This window comes from Scyliorhinus torazame, chromosome 4 (assembly GCF_047496885.1).
Source record: "Scyliorhinus torazame isolate Kashiwa2021f chromosome 4, sScyTor2.1, whole genome shotgun sequence".
Lineage (NCBI taxonomy): Eukaryota > Metazoa > Chordata > Chondrichthyes > Carcharhiniformes > Scyliorhinidae > Scyliorhinus > Scyliorhinus torazame.
In genome coordinates, this window is record NC_092710.1 from 346,707,485 (window position 1) to 346,726,129 (window position 18,645).

Sequence of the window (18,645 nt, forward strand, 5' to 3'; positions counted from 1 at the left end):
GCTTTGCTCAACATTTCCTGTTGCCTAATCAATATTCAATCAAATTATTTAGGGGATACTAGGTAGGTATGAAAGAGTAGAGTTACGATGACAGATTTAGATGAGAAGAGATACATCAAGGCTACCCACACAGAGACCCCACCCGTAGCTACGTGGAGGCTCCCTCCCAGGGGAGCACAGCCAGGTACTGGCCCCCACATGATGAAGTGGACATACTCCAGGCCATTCCCTGACCCAACCAGAACTCAACAGCAGTTGTTCTTTCTGTGTAAGCCATTTCTTTCTGTATCTCTCTTGATCACCTTGTGACTTCAACTTTTGAACGTTTTATTACAGGCCCCATGGGTCAAGATGATACACCCTAGGGGCAGCACGGTGGCGCAGTGGGTTAACCCTGCTCTGCTCTGGATCACTGTCGGTGTGGAGTTTGCACATTCTCCCCGTGTTTGCGTGGGTTTCGCCCCCACAACCCAAAAATGTGCAGGCTAGGTGGATTGGCCACACTAAATTGCCCCTTAATTGGAAAAAATTAATTGGGTACTCTAAATTTATATTTTTTTAAAGTTGATACATCCTGGGTGAGATTCTCCCTCGGCCGACGCTGAATTTGGGAAAGGCAATTGGGCGGAGAATCAGTCTTAATGTTGAAATTGTGGCGGGCGCCAGATTCACGCCAAATCGCAATTCCCCGGTGCTTCGGCAGCTGCAACAATGCGTTCCACTCTGCATGTACAGTAAACGCTGTTCGCATATCATTAGCGTACCTGGCCAGTATTCTCCAGGGCATCCGCGAACCTCCATCTCCAGTCATCTGGCTAAAAATTGGGGGAAATTCCCAATGCCGTGTTCCCTTGTGCTTTTAAAAATCGGGAAACAGGCGCCATGAGGGAGAGAGAGGTAGAAAAATGCAGAAGCGTGACCGTGGGCATCCTACCCTGACACTGGTCTGGCTCACTGGGGGCTAGGTGGGAGGGGGGGCACCTGGGGGGGGGAGGTGATCAGGGGGAAGGCCATGGGCCGCAGTGAGCCCTCACAGGACCAGAGTGTTCAGTCGCGAACAGCCATTGCCGCGGCCTGCAAAGCAGCCAGCTTGCTGCACACTCCACTGACTTCCCACCTTGGCTCTTGGTTCTGCAGAGTGACAGCGGCCGATCGGTGGGTGCCCCCCCTCCCACATCACAGCACCAACCCTCCGTCATAGCACCCCAGAAACTGACAGTCACCTGCCGGCAGTGCATGACATGGCCCAACCAAGGGCAGCACCCACAGGAGCCCTACGGGATGGGGGGGGGGCATCAGAGTGGGGCTATGCAGTGTACAGCTGATGTGGGCAGTGCCAGCCGACAATATCCCTGGCAGCAGGAATGGGCGCCAGGGTCAGAGGCCCACACGGTGCCGGGCACCGACAGAGCCAGGGGTATGGAGATGGGGAAGGAGTGTTCGAGGAGGACATGAGTGGGTCGGGCCCGCAGTGCCAACCGGGGCCCTCATATAGCCCTTTGGACATGGTTGGACACAGTGGGTACACACCATGCTAACACGTTGGTCTTTCAAGAAGGAGGCAGCTGTTGATGATGGAGAGCTGGCTGCCCAACTTTCCGAGGAGGAGGAAGGCAGTATGAGGCCTCATGTATACTGGCAGTGCCTGTCATCTGAGGACCTGCCAGAGCGGGCATGCCATCAAAGACTCCGGCTGAGTAGGGGGACAGTGTGACATATTTGCCAGATCATGGCACATCTGGCACCGCGGGGGAAATGGGGAGGAAACCCATTTGCAGTGACCGTCAAGGATCTACGCCACAGGATTCCTCCAGGCGCTGAATGGAGACCTGTTCGGAGTCTCTTGAGCTCGGTGCATCCATGCCATTACGGGGGCCCTACTTGCCCGGTCGGCACAATACATCCATTTCAATGTGGACCAAACATATTATTATTATTAAACCCACCAGGCTGCCTGAGCAGTGGGATTCACCACCATCGCTGGGGATGGTCTTACAGATGACAGGCCGCTTGTCACAAAACAAAAGGGTTCCACTCAATGAACATGCAGCTGGTGTGTGGCCATGAGATGCGCATATGCACATTTGTGCCTGATACCTGGGCAGCATGCACAATGCTTTCATCCTGGCAGACTTAACGGTTCCTGGCGTCTTTGAGCACCCCCTGACCGGCTGGGATCCTGGATGACAGGGTTTATCCACTACAGCCTTGGCTGATGACGCCTATCTGGAGGCCACAGACCAGCTACAATGATGCCCATGCCATGATTGAGCGGTGCTTTGGCATCTTGAAGATGCGATTCAGGTGCCTGGACCCCTCTGGAGAAGCCATCCAGTATGGCACTGGGATGGCCTCCCAATCCTGGTAGCCTGCTGCGCTCTCCACAATACCGCTCATCAGAGTGGAGATGTGCTGGAGGAGGAGGATGAACACCAGTACTCGTTATAGGAGGATGTGGGGGAGGCCAAGGATGGACAGGACATGGGAGCCGGGCAGGCACAGGAGGCCACAGGCACAGGAGGCCGCAACATGTGTGCGCCTAGGCCGATGCTTCAATTGCCTCCAGGTTCACTGACTAGGGGGACTAGCCAGGGGTACGGACATCCTTCCTGCTCCCCTGCTCTCTGTGCCACTCCCACCCCCCATCCATGATTCCTACCTGCCTCACTGCAGGGTGCAAACCAGAGTCTGGTCCGTGGGATAGAGGATGAGAACAAGCTACTCCGAGATTGATTGATTAGTACGTTTGCGGATGACACAAAGGTTGGTGGAATTGCGGATAGCGATGAGGACTGTCAGAGGACACAGCAGGATTTAGATTGTTTGGAGACTTGGGCGGCGAGATGGCAGATGGAGTTTAATCTGGACAAATGTGAGGTAATGCATTTTGGCAGGTCAAATACAGGTAGGGAATACATAGTGAATGGTAGAACCCTCACGAGTATTGACAGTCAGAGAGATCTTAGTGTACAGGTTCACAGGTCACTGAAAGGGGCAACACAGGTGGAGAAGGTAGTCAAGAAGGCAGACTGTGGGTTAATATGATACTAGCTTTAACTGAAGACCTTTGCCTTGTCCTAACCAGTCGATGCACTCAGCACTTGGTGAATGTCTGTGTTACAGGCTGTGAGCTCTGTCCTCCTAGCTAGCTGCTACTCGAATGAGCGGGAACTCTGATGCCCTCTGTCTTTATAGTAGTGTGTGCTCTCACTGGTGATTGGCTGCGGTGTTGTGTGTGTTGATTGGTCCCACTGTGTGTCCATCAGTGTGTGTCTGCACCATGATATACTGGTGTATGTTATGACAGTACCTGGTTAGCTAGAAGCTGCATTTGGACACATAATCAGCAGGGATGCTGAAAGTGTCCCTCACTTTGCCACATTGTGCAGGAGCAGCTTATCACGGGTAAAATCACAGGATGGGGTGTGTTGTGCTAAGAAAAGACTGCTGCTGGACCAAAAGCTGGAACAAGATATTGATTTACAGACAGAAAATACCAGACCAGGCGTTAAAAGATGCAGTGCAGAATTTGAAGTTGTTAAGTCTGTCACAAAGTGTCGCCTCCCTTGGGGCATACCACCCCCTGACAATCAACCCCGGACAATCAACAGTGGGTACTTGTAGTTGTTTCCAAAACAAGGGCAGTTGCCACAGTTGAAAGCATTGCCGCTTTTCCTATGTGATAAGCGAGTGCCAGTGTGTGGGGTCAGACATGTCATTATCCATGAGCCTTACCCCAAGTATGTTTGCCCAGTTGAGAGAATACCTTCAATTCAAGTCTAGTCCTTGTTGAAGCAGGATGTTGTTCGCAAGCATCATTGTTTTCACAGTAACTTCATTGCAGTTATAATGTAAGCCTACTTATGATACTAATAAAGATTATTATTAATAGATTCAAAGAATTTGTTTGGAAAGGAAACTAAAATTAATTTAATTCAAACTTCAAACTTCTGTAAGTTTCTGTTGAAAAGAAATTCGAGCTATGTGAGATTTCAAAGGATTGGATTTGAGTTTGAAATGAAACTACAAGTTTAGAATTGTGAAATAGAGTTTGTTCCTAAAATAAGCCTGGAGTTTGACGGTAATCCAATTTGAACTTTCCAAAATATTTGAGTTAATAAAAATGAAGATACATTTCATAAAGTATTTATTCCACCTTTGATTAAATAGCGAATATTGGAAATTGAAATTGGTTTAAAGGAGAAAAAGGATGGACGAAAGAAATGAAATTTGGGCAATATTGAAGAAAATTGAATAAAATATATTTTTTTCAATTACATTAGGTATGGGCAATAAATGCTGGGGTAACCAGCAGTGGCCACATCCCGTAAATTAATTTTCAAAATGTAAAGCGACGCTATTACATGCCAAGCTTTATCCACCCACAACCTATCCCTTTAGGTCCTGGAGAAGAGTTAACCCTTTCAGATGAAGATTCCGGAAGAATTATTGAATTATGCATCCTTTTAAAGACAGTGGAATCCAGGATGATTACATTTATTGGTAAAATACGTGGCACAATCCCTATGAACCTGATAAATCTTCCAAAAATGCATAACAAGGGTTATGTTTTTATGCATAACATGGATTACACAACATGCATAATGAGGGCAGAGCGATGCCACCAATTATAACAAAATAACCGTGCTTGAATAAAAATGCTGGTTTAAAAAAAAAGAGCAACAACATCTAACAGATGGGGAAATGTGTGAAGGTGACTTACAAGTGTGAGATTCCAACAGAAGATTGAAGAAGGAATTGGAGCACCGATGTGAGAATGCAGATGTGGGGCGAAATTCTCCCCCAACGGCGGGATGTCCGCCGACTGGCGCCAAAGACGGTGCCAATTAGACGGGCATTGCGCCGGCCCAAAGGTGCGGAATGCTCCGCATCTTTGGGGGCCTAGCCCCAACATTGAGGGGCTAGGCCGACGCCGGAGGGATTTCCGCCCCGCCAGCTGGCGGAAATGGCGTTTGTTGTCCCCCACCCTATACACACACACACACAAGACAGGCAAACACAGAAGGGAAGAAAGGGGCTAAAAAAAAATTACTAAAAGAGAAAAAAAGATTTAGTTTCAAATTGCTGTTCTTTCTTGCAGCCTGCTTGGTTTCCTGTAGATTCATTCATTCAGAGTCGCTCAGGTTCTCCCCTGTTGCAGCACTAAACTCCGTATGCTTCACCCAATGTCAATATATTTACATTGTGCATTTGTCACAAGTCCTATATTTTTCATGTATGGAACAACTGCCTGTACTGTACGCAGAACAATACTTTTCCATGTACCTCGGTACATGTGACAATAAGTCTAAATCCAAATCTGTAGTTCATAAATATGACACTCATAGCCTTTCTGGGGAAATCATAGAGGAGAAAGAATCGGTCCTGATCTTTGTGTGCCCAGGAGTCAACCTGAGCTCCTTGGGACTCTGAAAATCATTCCACTGGGATAGGATCTAATCACCACCTGCTCCTGGGCAGAGTATGGCCTTTAGGCCAATTCATTGGCCACCAGTTAATCATTCAAACTGAGTCCTAACCCATCTCTCTCTCTCTGGTGCCAAAAAATCTAAGGGTCCTTTTAAACTATCAGAGATTGGTGGAGTGTTCTCTCCTCTAACTTCTCAATTATTCATTCTATCTGCTGCTTAACTTAAAGATACATATCCATTCATCACCCATGGATCAAAAATTATAACATCAAAATAAAAGAAAGGGAATAAACAGGAAGAACCCCTACAAGTTGTATTCAGCAACTCTGTTCCAGGACTATGTCCTTTGTTTTTGAGAATTTGTGATCATTGTATATTGAAGTGCCTTACTAACCCACTTCAGAGAGTACTGAAAGTTAAGTGAAATTGGTGAAATCTTCATAGGGGGCAGATTAGAAATTGTACTAAGAGTCAGTTATAATTTTTTGTCGACATCTCTCACCAAAAATAGAGAGGAAGAGAAGTCCAGGAAGGAAAATAGTAGATGCAAGGGATGGGTGCAAATGTTTACAATACCTTAACCGTAGTATCTCTGTCTTGTAACCACAGTATGTTGAATTTTTGAAATTCATCTAGTGCTCTGGTGATAGTATCCCTCGTAGAGTTGACAGCAGCAGCGAGCAGTGTTACTAATTTGGTTACGTCTTTATGATCTGCCACATTGTGATAAAAGTTCTTCGGCTTCCTTACATTCCTGTTTTCATTTATTTCTGTTCAGGATGACAAATTTATCCAAAGACCATTAACTATCACAGCAACTTGTGTTTATATCGTGCTTTTGATATACTAAAATGCCTTAAGGTGCTTTATTTGTCCACCTAAGAGCCACTGGTAATTTTTAGATTTGGACTTTTGAGAGTCCTGTTTTGCAGGTGCAAATGTGACAGAACAAAACCCAGTCTGTCAAGCACAAAAACGATTCCCTGTACCAAATTGTGGGGCCAGACCATTTTCATAATTCGTCTGTGATGCACTATCAATTACGACGAGACGAGAGTAGAATGTAATCGAGGCTTTATTACACACAGATGTGTGGCCTCCTACATCAGCTGACGAAATGGCTGCTGTACAGAGAGTACACATATTTATCCTCTGCCTACTGGGCGGAGCCAGCAGGCAGAGATCTACCCCTGTACCTGTAGTACAGGGGCCTTACCGTAAAACCCATATATATACAGAATAATACATCAGTGGTGACTACCACAGTCTGCCAGTGCCTGTAAGAATTCCTCAATGGCATTCAATCCAATCATTTGAGTATGGGGCTCTAAAGCCCTTCTGAGCCAAAAGAAATGCATTAAAGAAAGGTATCATCCTGGAAAGGAACTATTTGGAGTCCAATGGGAAGGCTTTCACAGAATTGTTGCAAAATGGAGCATGGCAACATGGGGCGGGATTCTCCGCAATCAGTGCGATGTACGCCGACCGGCGCCAAAAATGGCGTGAATCAGACCGGCATCACGCCGCCCCAAAGGTGCGGAATTCTCCGCATCTTGAGGGGCCGTGCCCTCACCTTGAGGGGCTAGGCCCGCTCCGGAGTGATTTCCGCCCCGCCAACTGGCGGGAAAGGCCTTTGGCACCCCGCCAGCTGGCGCGGAAATGACTTTGCCGTGCGACGCATGCGCGGGAGCGTCAGCGGCCGCTCACGGCATCCCCGCACATGCGCAGTGGAGGGGGTCTCTTCCGCCTCCGCCATAGTGAAGACCATGGCGAAGGTGGAAGGAAAAGAGTGCCCCCACGGCACAGGCCCGCCCGCGGATCGGTGGGTACCGATCGCGGGCCAAGCCACCGTGGGGGCACCCCCGGGGCCAGATCGCCCTGCACCCCCCCCCAGGACCCCGGAGCCCGCCCACGCCGCCTTGTCCTGCCGCTCGAAAGGTGGTTCAATCCACGTCGGCTGGCATGGGTTGACAGCGGCGGGACTTCGGCCCATCGTGGACCAGAGAATCGACGGGGGTGGGCCCGCCGACTGGCGTGATTTCCGCCGACCGGCGCGATTCCCGCCACCGCCGAATCTCCGGTGGCGGAGAATTCGGGACATGGCGGGGGCGGGATTCACGCCGACCCCCGGCGATTCTCCGACCCGGTGGGGGGTCGGAGAATCGCGCCCATGGTTTCAATCTGGTTATCCAATGAGCAGTCCTACTGCCCTGCTTTCTCCCCATAATGCTGCAAACTCTTCCTTTCAGATAATAATGCCTCAATTCAACTTGCCTCCAACACACTCTCAAACAGTGCATTTCAGATCCCAACCACTTTCTGTGTGAGCACGTTTTGCCCTATGTCGATGTTGCTTTTTTATCTAATTACCTTAAGTGTGTGTGTTCTCTTGTTCTTAATCCTTCCACCAATGGGAACAGCTTTTCCCCATCTACTCTGTCATGACCTCTCACCATACCTCTATTATGTCTCCTCTGAGCATTCTTTTCACCAAGGATGTTCCTCGTCCCTGGAATCATTCCGTTAAATTAAGCTTTTATAAGCAGTACTTCCCAGGAGGGCCTGGACAATCCCATCTGAAGCAGGTGCATGGACAAATATAAAGAGATATCCTCTGATAGAAAATGAAAGGACAGGGGAAATGGGATTGAATATTAGCAAATTGGGTCCATTTCAAATTTAATGTATGGGCAGGTATGTAAGCAGTGCACTCTCCCCTTGTCTCCTGATGGAATTTCAGGTCCGCGATTCTTTTGGATGTGGAAGCTTTGGAAAAGGTGCAAAGGAGATTTACCCGGATGTTGCCTGGAATGGAGAGTAGGTCTTACGAGGAAAGGTTGAGGGTGCTAGGCCTTTTCTCATTAGAACAGAGAAGGATGAGGGGCGACTTGATAGAGGTTTATAAGATGATCAGGGGAATAGATAGAGTAGACAGTGTAGCGCACAAAGACTCACGAGAGACGAATAGAGATGAAGTCGATGAGGCTTTATTAAGCGTGACTTGTTCCCCGCAGTTCAGTAACAGACTGGCCTGCGGGGGAGAACTCCTGGTTCTTATACTCCGCCTTCAGGGCGGAGCTAGAGGTCAACAGCCAACCAGGACCCGGGATCTGTCAGCCAATGACATCACGGCTTCACAGTCCCACATGACCCCTAATGCATACAACCACAGACAGTCAGAGACGTTTTCCCCGGGTGGACCAAACCATTACAAGGGGACATAAATTTAAGGTGAAAGGTGGAAGATATAGGAGGGATATCAGAGGTAGGTTCTTTACCCAGAGAGTAGCAGGGGCATGGAATGCTCTGCCTGTGGAAGTAGTTGAGTCGGAAACATTAGGGACCTTCAAGCAGCTATTGGATAGGGACATGGATTACGGTAAAATGATATAGTGTAGATTTATTTGTTCTTAAGGGCAGCACGGTAGCATTGTGGATAGCACAATTGCTTCACAGCTCCAGGGTCCCAGGTTCGATTCCGGCTTGGGTCACTGTCTGTGCGGAGTCTGCACGTCCTCCCCGTGTCTGCGTGGGTTTCCTCCGGGTGCTCCGGTTTCCTCCCACAGTCCAAAGATGTGCAGGGTAGGTGGATTGGCCATGATAAATTGCCCTTAGTGTCCAAAATTGCCCTTGGTGTTGGGTGGAGGTGTTGAGTTTGGGTAGGGTGCTCTTTCCAAGAGCCGGTGCAGACTCAGGGGGCCGAATGGCCTCCTTCTGCACTGTAAATTCAATGATAATCTATGATTAATCTAGGACAAAGGTTCGGCACAACATCGTGGGCCGAAGGGCCTGTTCTGTGCTGTATTTTCTATGTTCTATGTTCTTAAGCTTGAGAATCACAATCCTTGTTTTGCAGCCTGTACTCACAATTCTTCTGGTGAGACAGATGCCCTGTTTCATCAAACGTTGCTCTCAGTTCATAGCCTGCCTTCAGGCCATGTTTGCAGGAATCGAACATCCGCAGGCTTATTGGACAGATAGAGTTAGCTGGAGTTTAATCTGGAGAAGTGTGAGGTAAAGCACTATGGAGAGCCCAATGCATGTAGGAATTACATAATAAATGGTAGAACACTTGCGAATACTGACTGGCAGAGAGATCTGGGCATGCATGTCCACCAATCACTGAAAGTGGTATTTGGATAAGGTGGTCAAGAAGGCATACGGAATGCTGGCCTTCATCAATCGGGGCATTGAATATAAAAATTGGCAAGTCATGTTGCAGCTGTACAGCACCTTAGTTTGGCCTCATTTGGAATATTGTGTACAATTCTGGTTGCCACACTACCAGAAGGATGTGGGTGCTTTGGAGAGGGTACAGAAGCAGTTTACTAGGATGTTGTCTGGTATGGAGGGCATTAGCTATGAGGAGAGGTTAGATAAACTCGGTCTGTCCTCACTGGAATGACGGAGGTTGAGAGGCGACATGTTAGAGGTCTACAAGGTTATGAGTGGCATGGACAGAGTGGATAGTCAGATGCTCGTTCCTATGGTAGGAGAGTCAAGTCCTGGGGGACATAGGTTTAAAGTGCGCGGGGAAAAGTTTAGAACAAATGTGCGAGGAAAGGTTTTTACACAGCGGGTGGTAAATATATGGAATGCACTGCCTGGGGAGGTGGTGGGAGCAGATACGATCGTGGCATTTAAGGGGCATCTAGACAACGATATGAATAGGGTGGGAATGGAAGGATACGAACTCCGCAAGTGCAGGCGGTTTTAGTTTAGGCAGGTACCATGGTCGGCGTAGGCTTGGAGGGCCGAAGGGCTTGTTCCTGTGCTGTATTGTTCTTTGTTCTTGGATCAATTTTGAAGAGACTTAGTTGCTATTTTATGGAGAGGATTTTGCTGGCTCTGTTACCTTCGCTTCCAGAATTAAAAGTAAAATGGGACCTCGTGGCTCTGAGAACATTCCAGTGAGATTAGATCCAATCACCATCTATTGTCGGGCAGAGCACAGCCTTTTTGGCCCAGTCGTTGGCCACCAATCAAATCAATCAAACTGAGTGATTCTATGATTCTATGTGTCATTACTGACACCGGCCAATTGGCAATCACCAGTCTAAGTCAGCACAGCCTTCTCGATCCTGCTGTTTTAATTAAAGGTGCAGGCCACTTGCAAACTGCTTTGCCTTAAAGTTACAGGTTCATTAAATATCCTTGGAATATAAATGTAACAGCAAAATAAAAGGGAAATAAGGGAATAATCAGGGAATAAAGAAGAATGAATGACCCTAACATTGTGTTATTATGTCATGATAATGCCATTGAATGTCAAGGGGAGCGGGATTAAACTAGGGTGGACCGGTAGCACAGTGATTAAGCACTGTTGCTTCACAGCGCCAGGGACCTAGGTTTGATTCCCAGCTTGGGTCACTGTCTGTGCGGAGTCTGCACGTTCTTCTGTGCCTGCGTGCTTTTCCTCCGGGTGCTCTGGTTTCCTTCCACAAGTCCCGAAAAATGTGCTTGTTAGGTGAGTTGGGCATTTTGAATTCTCCCTCAGTGTACTCGAACAGGCGCCGGAGTGTGGCACCTCGGGATTTTCACAGTAACTTTATTGCAGTGTCAATATTAGCCTATTTGTGACACTAATAAAGATTATTATTATTATGTTGTTGGTTCCCACATGAACCACAGCTTCTGGTTGTTCACCGTCCCTTTCCAGACATTTGTCCAGCTGATCTGTTATGTCCCGAACTCTTGCGCCCGGAGCCAACAGACCATATGGGACTCACAATCTCGGCTGCAAACTCAAACTAGAGTCAGCCACTACCAGCAGCTTTCTAATCTGCCTACCTTTCCCAGAGTAGCCTCAGGCACCATTGTACTATGGTTTTCCCATGGTCATCTACACCTGATTCAGTCGTATTACTCACTTCATAGGCATCTACAGTTTCATATCTGTTAGACAGCTGCAAGGAGTCCTGGGTTTTCTGAACCTTCTGTCTCCCTTCCTTTCAACGAATGGTCATCCCACTCCCCTGCCATCCCTACACTCCTCCTTGCCTGCATATCACAACGTGGATTGACCACCCTCTGGTACTGCTGTTCCAGAATCCTCTCTCCCACTTTTGTGGTGCATAGTGAAGAGAGTCGCTGATCCAAATCAGCCAGTTGTTGTTCAAGTACTGCTCCCGTCTGGCACTTCTTGTAGCTATGACAGTCCTAGATGTCTTGTGGATCCAAAAGCTCCCAGATCCTGCAGGCCACACACATCACAAGCTTCCTCAGAGACCCTGTCAAGATGATGCACACTGTTGAGGCTCTGCTATTTCTAAGCCACAAACAATTATCTAGCAGCCTCTCTCTCTCTCTCTCTCTCTGTGGTTTGAGGACGAGGGAAGGATGGATTGCACTACAGCAATGTAATGTTTGGTGCTTTACCATTCTTTGATGCTGGGTCGTTCTCTGCGATGTTATGGGCCAGGGTTTAGAGAACCCCAAAGTGTATCATGGAGTTCACCTGACCCACAACTTTTACTAGATTGTGGCATGGGGAGCACACGGCCCACTCTACAGGTGTGGTACAGCAGAAATGGAAAGCTATTTTTTAAAGCAAAACAATGTTTATTCTATGAACTCAAGTTAACCTTTTTAAAACATATTTTGAACATCTTAGCAACTATTAATTCAAATACAATCCCCAAAGAATACAACACTAAGGAATTCTTACTTTCCTTTTAACATCCATAAGACTTAAAACAAAACCTTTCAACAGAAGCACATCAGGTTAAAGTCACTACTGAGAGCACTTATTAGTTTTAAATCACCAAAGGATCAATTTACATGCTTTAGATTACAGAGAGAGACACTAATACACCTACTGGCTGTGACTGCAGCTATCCAGCTCTGAAAACAAAACTAAAACACACCCTGCAGCAAACAGCCAAAAACGAAAGTAAAAAGCTGACTGACAGCCCAGCTCCACCCACTCTCTGACATCACTGCAGTAATAAACACCAATTTCTGAAAGGTACTCTCACAACAGATACTTATATACATACCCATTTATAAACATCCATTTCTTAAATTTACTCTCACATGCCAATGATCCTCTCTCAGTTGTGGTGAGTGAGCCGACTTCTCCCAGAATCCTCCTCAGTCACTTCTCATTACTGCCCTCTATTGAATGCGCACATTGAATTGTGCGCATATTTGCTCCTCAATTTCCCACTGATTATCTATGGTCTATAATAAACACTAGCAATGTGGCTGTCCCTCTTTTATTCCTTAGCTCTACTGACAATTATTCATAACATAAGAACATAAGAACTAGGAGCAGGAGTAGGCCATCTGGCCCCTCGAGCCTGCTCCGCCTTCAATGAGATCATGGCTGATCTTTTGCGGACTCAGCTCCACTTTCTCGCCCGAACAAACCCTTAATCCCTTTATTCTTCAAAAAACTATGTTTATCTTCAAAACATTTAATGAAGGAGCCTCTACTGCTTCACTGGGCAAGGAATTCCATAGATTCACAACCCTTTGGGTGAAGAAGTTCCTCCTAAACTCAGTCCTAAATCTACTTTCCCTTATTTTGAGGCTATGCCCCCTAGCTCTGCTTTCACCCGCCAGTGGAAACAACCTGCCCGCATCTATCCTATCTATTCCCTTCATAATCTTATATGATTCTATAAGATCCCCCCGCATCGTTCTAAATTCCATCGAGTATAGTCCCAGTCTACTCAACCTCTCCTCGTAATCCAACCCCTTCAGCTCTGGGATTAACCTCGTGAGGAGACCAAAACTGAACACAATACTCCAGGTGTGGCCTCACTAACACCTTATACTATTGCAGCATAACCTCCCTAGTCTTAAACTCTATCCGTCTAGCAATGAAGAACAAAACTCCATTTGCCTTCTTAATCACCTGTTGCACCTGTAATCCAACTTTTGGCGACTCATGCACCAGCACACCCAGGTCTCTCTGCACAGCAGCATGTTTTAATATTTTATCATTTAAATAATAATCCCTTTTGCTGTTATTCCTACCAGAATGGATAACCTCACGTTTGTCAACATTGTGTTCCATCTGCCAGACCCTAGCCCATTCACTTAACCTATCCAAATCCCTCTGCAGACTTCCGGTATCCTCTGCACTTTTTGCTTTACCACTCATCTTAGTTGCGTCTGCAAACTTGGACACATTGCACTTGGTCCCCAACTCCAAATCATCTATGTAAATTGTGAACAATTGTGGGCCCAACACTGATCCCTGAGGGACATCACTATCTACTGATTGCCAACCAGAGAAACACCCATTAATCCCCACTCTTTGCTTTCTATTAATTAATCAATCCTCTATCTGTGCTACTACTTTACCCTTAATGCCATGCATCTTCATCTTATGCAGCAACCTTTTGTGTGGCACCTTGTCAAAAACTTTCTCGAAATCCAGATATACCACATCCATTGACTCCCCGTTATCTACCTCACTGGTAATGTCCTCAAAAAATTCCACTAAATTAGTTAGGCACAACCTGCCCTTTATGACCCCATGCTGCGTCTGCCCAATGGGACAATTTCCATCCAGATGCCTCGCTATTTCTTCCTTGATGATAGATTCCAGCATTTTCCCTACTACCGAAGTTAAGCTAACTGGCCTATAATTACCTGCTTTCTGCCGACCTCCTTTTTGAAATAGTGGTGTCACGTTTGGTAATTTCCAATCCGCCGGGACCACCCCAGAGTCTGGTGAATTTTGGTAAATTATCACTAGTGCATTTGCAATTTCCCGAGCCATCTCTTTTAGCACTCTGGGATTCATTCCATTAGGGCCAGGGGACTTGTCTGCATTTAGCCCCATTAGCTTGCCCATCACTACCTCCTTAGTGATAACAATCATGTCAAGGTCCTCACCTGTCATAGCCTCATTTCCATGAGTCACTGGCATGTTATTTGTGTCTTCCACTGTGAAGATTGACCCAAAAAACCTATTCAGTTCCTCAGCCATTTCCTCATCTCCCATTATTAAATCTCGCTTCTCATCCTCTAAAGAACCAATATTTACCTCAGCAACTCTTTTTTATTTTATACATTATAGTAAGAAACTTTTACTATCTGTTTTTATATTCTGAGCAAGTTTACTCTCATAATCTATCTTACTCTTCTTTATAGCTTTTTTAGTAGCTTTCTGTTGCCCCCTAAAGATTTCCCAGTCCTCTAGTCTCCCACTAATTTTTGCCACTTTGTATGCTTTTTCCTTCAATTTGATACTCTCCCTTATTTCCTTAGATACCCACGGTCGATTTTCCCTCTTTCTACCGTCCTTTCTTTTTGTTGATATAAACCTTTGCTGAGAACTGTGAAAAATCGCTTGGAAGGTTCTCCACTGCTCCTCAACTGTTTCACCATAAAGTCTTTGCTCCCTGTCTACCTTAGCAAGCTCTTCTCTCATCCCACAGTAATTTCCTTTGTTTAAGCACAAAACACTAGTGTTTGATTTTACCTTCTCACCCTCCATCTGTCTTTTAAATTCCACCATATTGTGATCGCTCCTTCCGAGAGGATTTCTAACTATGAGATCATTCATCAATCCTGTCTCATTACACAGGACCAGATCTAGGACCGCTTGGTCTCTCGAAGGTTCCATTACATACTGTTCTAGGAAACCATCCCGGATAGTTCATTCGATACACCCTCCAAGCATTGGCGGTATGGTGGAGCAATGGTTAGCACTGCTGCTTCATGGTGCTAAAGATGGGCTGGGTAGGTGAATTGGCCACTCTAAATTGTCCCTTAATTGAAAACAATATAGGGCACTCTAAATTTAGAACAAATATATCTAAGTGTCATTTTGGGTGTGTTTGGTGGGGTGTTTCTCACCATCTTTTTTGGTGAGATCCACACCAGTATTTACCTACACTTAATGCATGAGCTACGACCCTGCTATCTAACGACATTCTGTTGCTATTTCAGACCCCGGTGGGAACGCCATCCCGAGGATGCACTTAGCGTCATTTCCTGCACTGAGGAGCTCCGCTCGTTGGAGGATCTAGACTTGGTGGGGGAGAGGGATGTGATAAACCTCATGAGGGTTATGATGGATCACTCATTGATCTCCTTGTGGGGCTTATGGAGTAGGAGTTCCCATGGCAAGGAGTTACAGCCTGCCCAGCTGGGACTCATTATCAAGCCTTTTAAATATTGTCCCAGACCAAGACTGGCAGTTCCTGTTAGTCCCAGGCTAGTGTTAGATCATAAGACCATAAGACATAGAAGCAGAATCAGGCCACTCGGCCCAGCGAGTCTGTTCCGCCATTCAATCATGGCTGATGTGTTCCACATCCCCATTCTCCTGCCTTCTTTCCATAACCCCTTTGTAATCAATAACCTATCTGTCTCTGTCTTAAAGACACTCAGTGATTTGGCCTCCACAGCCTTCTGCAGCAAAGAGTTCCACAGATTCACCACCCTCTGGCTTAAGAAATTCCTCCTCATCTCTGTTTTAAAGGATCGTCCCTTTAGTCTGAGATTGTGTTGCATGCTGCGGATGCGGCGTTACTCTTGAGATAAAGTAAATTTGGTTTAACCTTTATCTTCGCGTCCCTTGGATTGTTACAATGAACACCCCATTCATCACCAACAACATCGACTCCCTCCATCACTGAAGCTCAATGGCAGCAGTATGTGCCAGCTACAAGATACATTGCAGCAACTCACTACAGCTTCTTCGACAACACCTTCCAAACCTGTAATCTCTAATACCTTGAAAGGGCAGGTCATCTGAGGGATGTGATAAACATAGGAACACCACTACCTGGAAATTATCTCCCAGCTACACACCACCCTGACTTTGAACGGTATTACGATTCCTTTTTTGATCTGGCATTCCCTCTAGAAGGCAACTACACCACATGGGTTGCAGCAGTTCAGGAAGTTGTTTCACCAGCATATTCTCAAAGGCAATTAGGGATGGGCAATGCATGTTGTCCCAGCTAACAATCCCCACACCTCATGGAAGAATTTTAACAAGCACACAACTTTAAAATAATAGTGAGTTTGAAAATGGTGCCCAAAGTTATTATATTCTCTGAAACAAAAAGAGAAAATACTGGACAATCTCAGCTGATCCAACAGCATCTGGAGAGAAAAGGGAGCTAACGCTTCGAGTCTGGGTGACTCTTTGTCAAAGCTGGAGAGAGCTGGAAATAGGGTTTTATTTGGAGCAGTCGGGCTGGATAGGGGGCCAGCGATAGGTGGGTTTTCTGAGAGCCACGAAGAATCCAGCACGAGTTGAAGGATAGAAAGAAATAACATTTACTTGCAATAAAGATATCTACACAACAGCAGCAGCAACTTCCTTGCTGCTCACCCTCCTTCAGCCGATTCCAAACAGGCCAGCTTTATTTATGCAGGGAATCTGCTAATGATTTCTCCGCCCCCCCTCATTGGGGAAGCTCATACTCCCAAAGGATTGTGGGATTTCCATTAATCCCCAGCCAATGGTAAGCAAGCAGGTTATAACATCCCTCCCCCCAAAGTCCAAGGAATCCACCAAAGACCCTGGTGAAGGAGGGCGTCGGACTCGTTTTGCCGCAGGCCGGACACCATTTGCACGAGGCGCTGGATCGGGTGGCGTGTAACGAGACGGAGAACGGCGCTTTCGTGATGAACGGCGTAATGGTTGTACATCCACAGCCCATGGGCCCGAGGATTCCCCCTCTGAGGAGTCCTGTGTCTCCAACTCGGAGTCGGAGTCCGCTGCCTCTGCCATCTTGGCGTCTCTATCTCCACGCGGTTCTGCAACGACCTGCGCAGGCTTTGAGTACGGCACCATAGGAAGATTATGAGGAATACTTTCCACTGTGTCTGGTCTCTGTGGCTGTAGAAATGAGCTTCCGGGGCGGGGAATCTTTGGAAGGGATGGTCTTCTGGACTGAATGTGGTCTACATGCTTGCGCTGGAGACGACCCTGGGCCTGCACCTGGTAAGAGATAAGGCCCGTTTTGCAAAAGATTACACCAGGAACCCACTGGGCACCACCAGCAAAATTCCGAACGATCACTGGGTCACCGGGCACAAACTGCCGAATCGACCGATGCCGAGAAAATCCCTGTCCCTGCCGTTCTTGTGTGCGGCGTAATTTTGCGCCAATGTCTAGGAAAACCATACTAAGGCGGGTGCAAAGTCTCCGGCCCATTAGGAGTTCCACGAGAGCTACCCCAGTCACCGCATGGGGGGTGGTCCTATATGAAAACAAAAAGCGGGCCAGTCTCGTGTCCATTGACCCGGAAGACTGTTTCTCTAGGCCTTGTTTGAATGTCTGCACTGCGCGCTTCGCCAATCCATTTGAAACCGGGTGGTATGGGGCGGTGCGGATATGGCGTATGCCGTTCATCTTCATGAACCTCGCAAACTCCTCACTGGTAAACGGAGTGCCGTTGTCCGTGGCCAGCACCTCGGGAAGGCCATGCGTACTGAAAGACAACGCATCTTCTCAATTGTTGCGCAGGACGTTGTGCCTACCATCTTATGTACCTCTAACCATTTACACTGGGCATCGATTAATACAAGGAACATGGATCCTTGAAAAGGGCCAGCGAAATCCGCATGCAAGCGCGCCCAAGGCCGCCCGGGCCATTCCCAGTGATGTAGGGGCATGGCCGGCGGAAGCTTCTGATGCTCCTGGGAAATGGAGGCGTTTTGGGCCACCTTCTCAATGTCGATGTCGAGGCCTGGCCACCAGTCATAACTCCGGGCCAAATTTTTCATTTTGGTCACACCCGGATGCCCATTGTGCAAGTCTCTTTGTATCAGCTCCTGTCCTTTTTCTGGGACAATCACACGCGTCCCCCACAAGAGGATACCGTCTTCCACGCTAAATTCTGACAGCTTGGAGGAAAATGCCCGCAACTCGCCTGGGAGCTGTCTATGCTGACCACCATACAGGACTATGTGCCGAATCTTTGGCAGGACTGGATCCATCTGGGTCCACTCACGGATCTGTGATGCCGTTGATCAGAGTTTATCATAGAATTTACAGTGCAAAAGGAGGCCATTCGGCCCATCGAGTCTGCACCGGCTCTTGGAAAGAGCACCCTACCCAAGGTCAACACCTCCACCCTATCCCCATAATCCAGTAACCCCACCCAACACTAAGGGCAATTTTGGACACTAAGGGCAATTTATCATGGCCAATCCACCTAATCTGCACATCTTTGGACTGTGGGAAGAAACCGGAGGACCTGGAGGAAACCCACGCAGACACGGGGAGGATGTG

The 18,645-nt window shown here is 47.3% G+C and overlaps 1 protein-coding gene across 1 annotated transcript in view; it reads right to left on the bottom strand.

The window, feature by feature from the left end:
* LOC140411508 (dynein axonemal heavy chain 8-like) overlaps positions 1-18,645 on the bottom strand; it is a 2,059,122-nt gene that overhangs the window by 1,164,365 nt on the left and 876,112 nt on the right. The window contains exon 26 of the mRNA XM_072500594.1: positions 6,009-6,202. Coding sequence (XP_072356695.1) covers positions 6,009-6,202 — 194 coding nt within the window. The remainder of the gene's footprint in view (positions 1-6,008; positions 6,203-18,645) is intronic.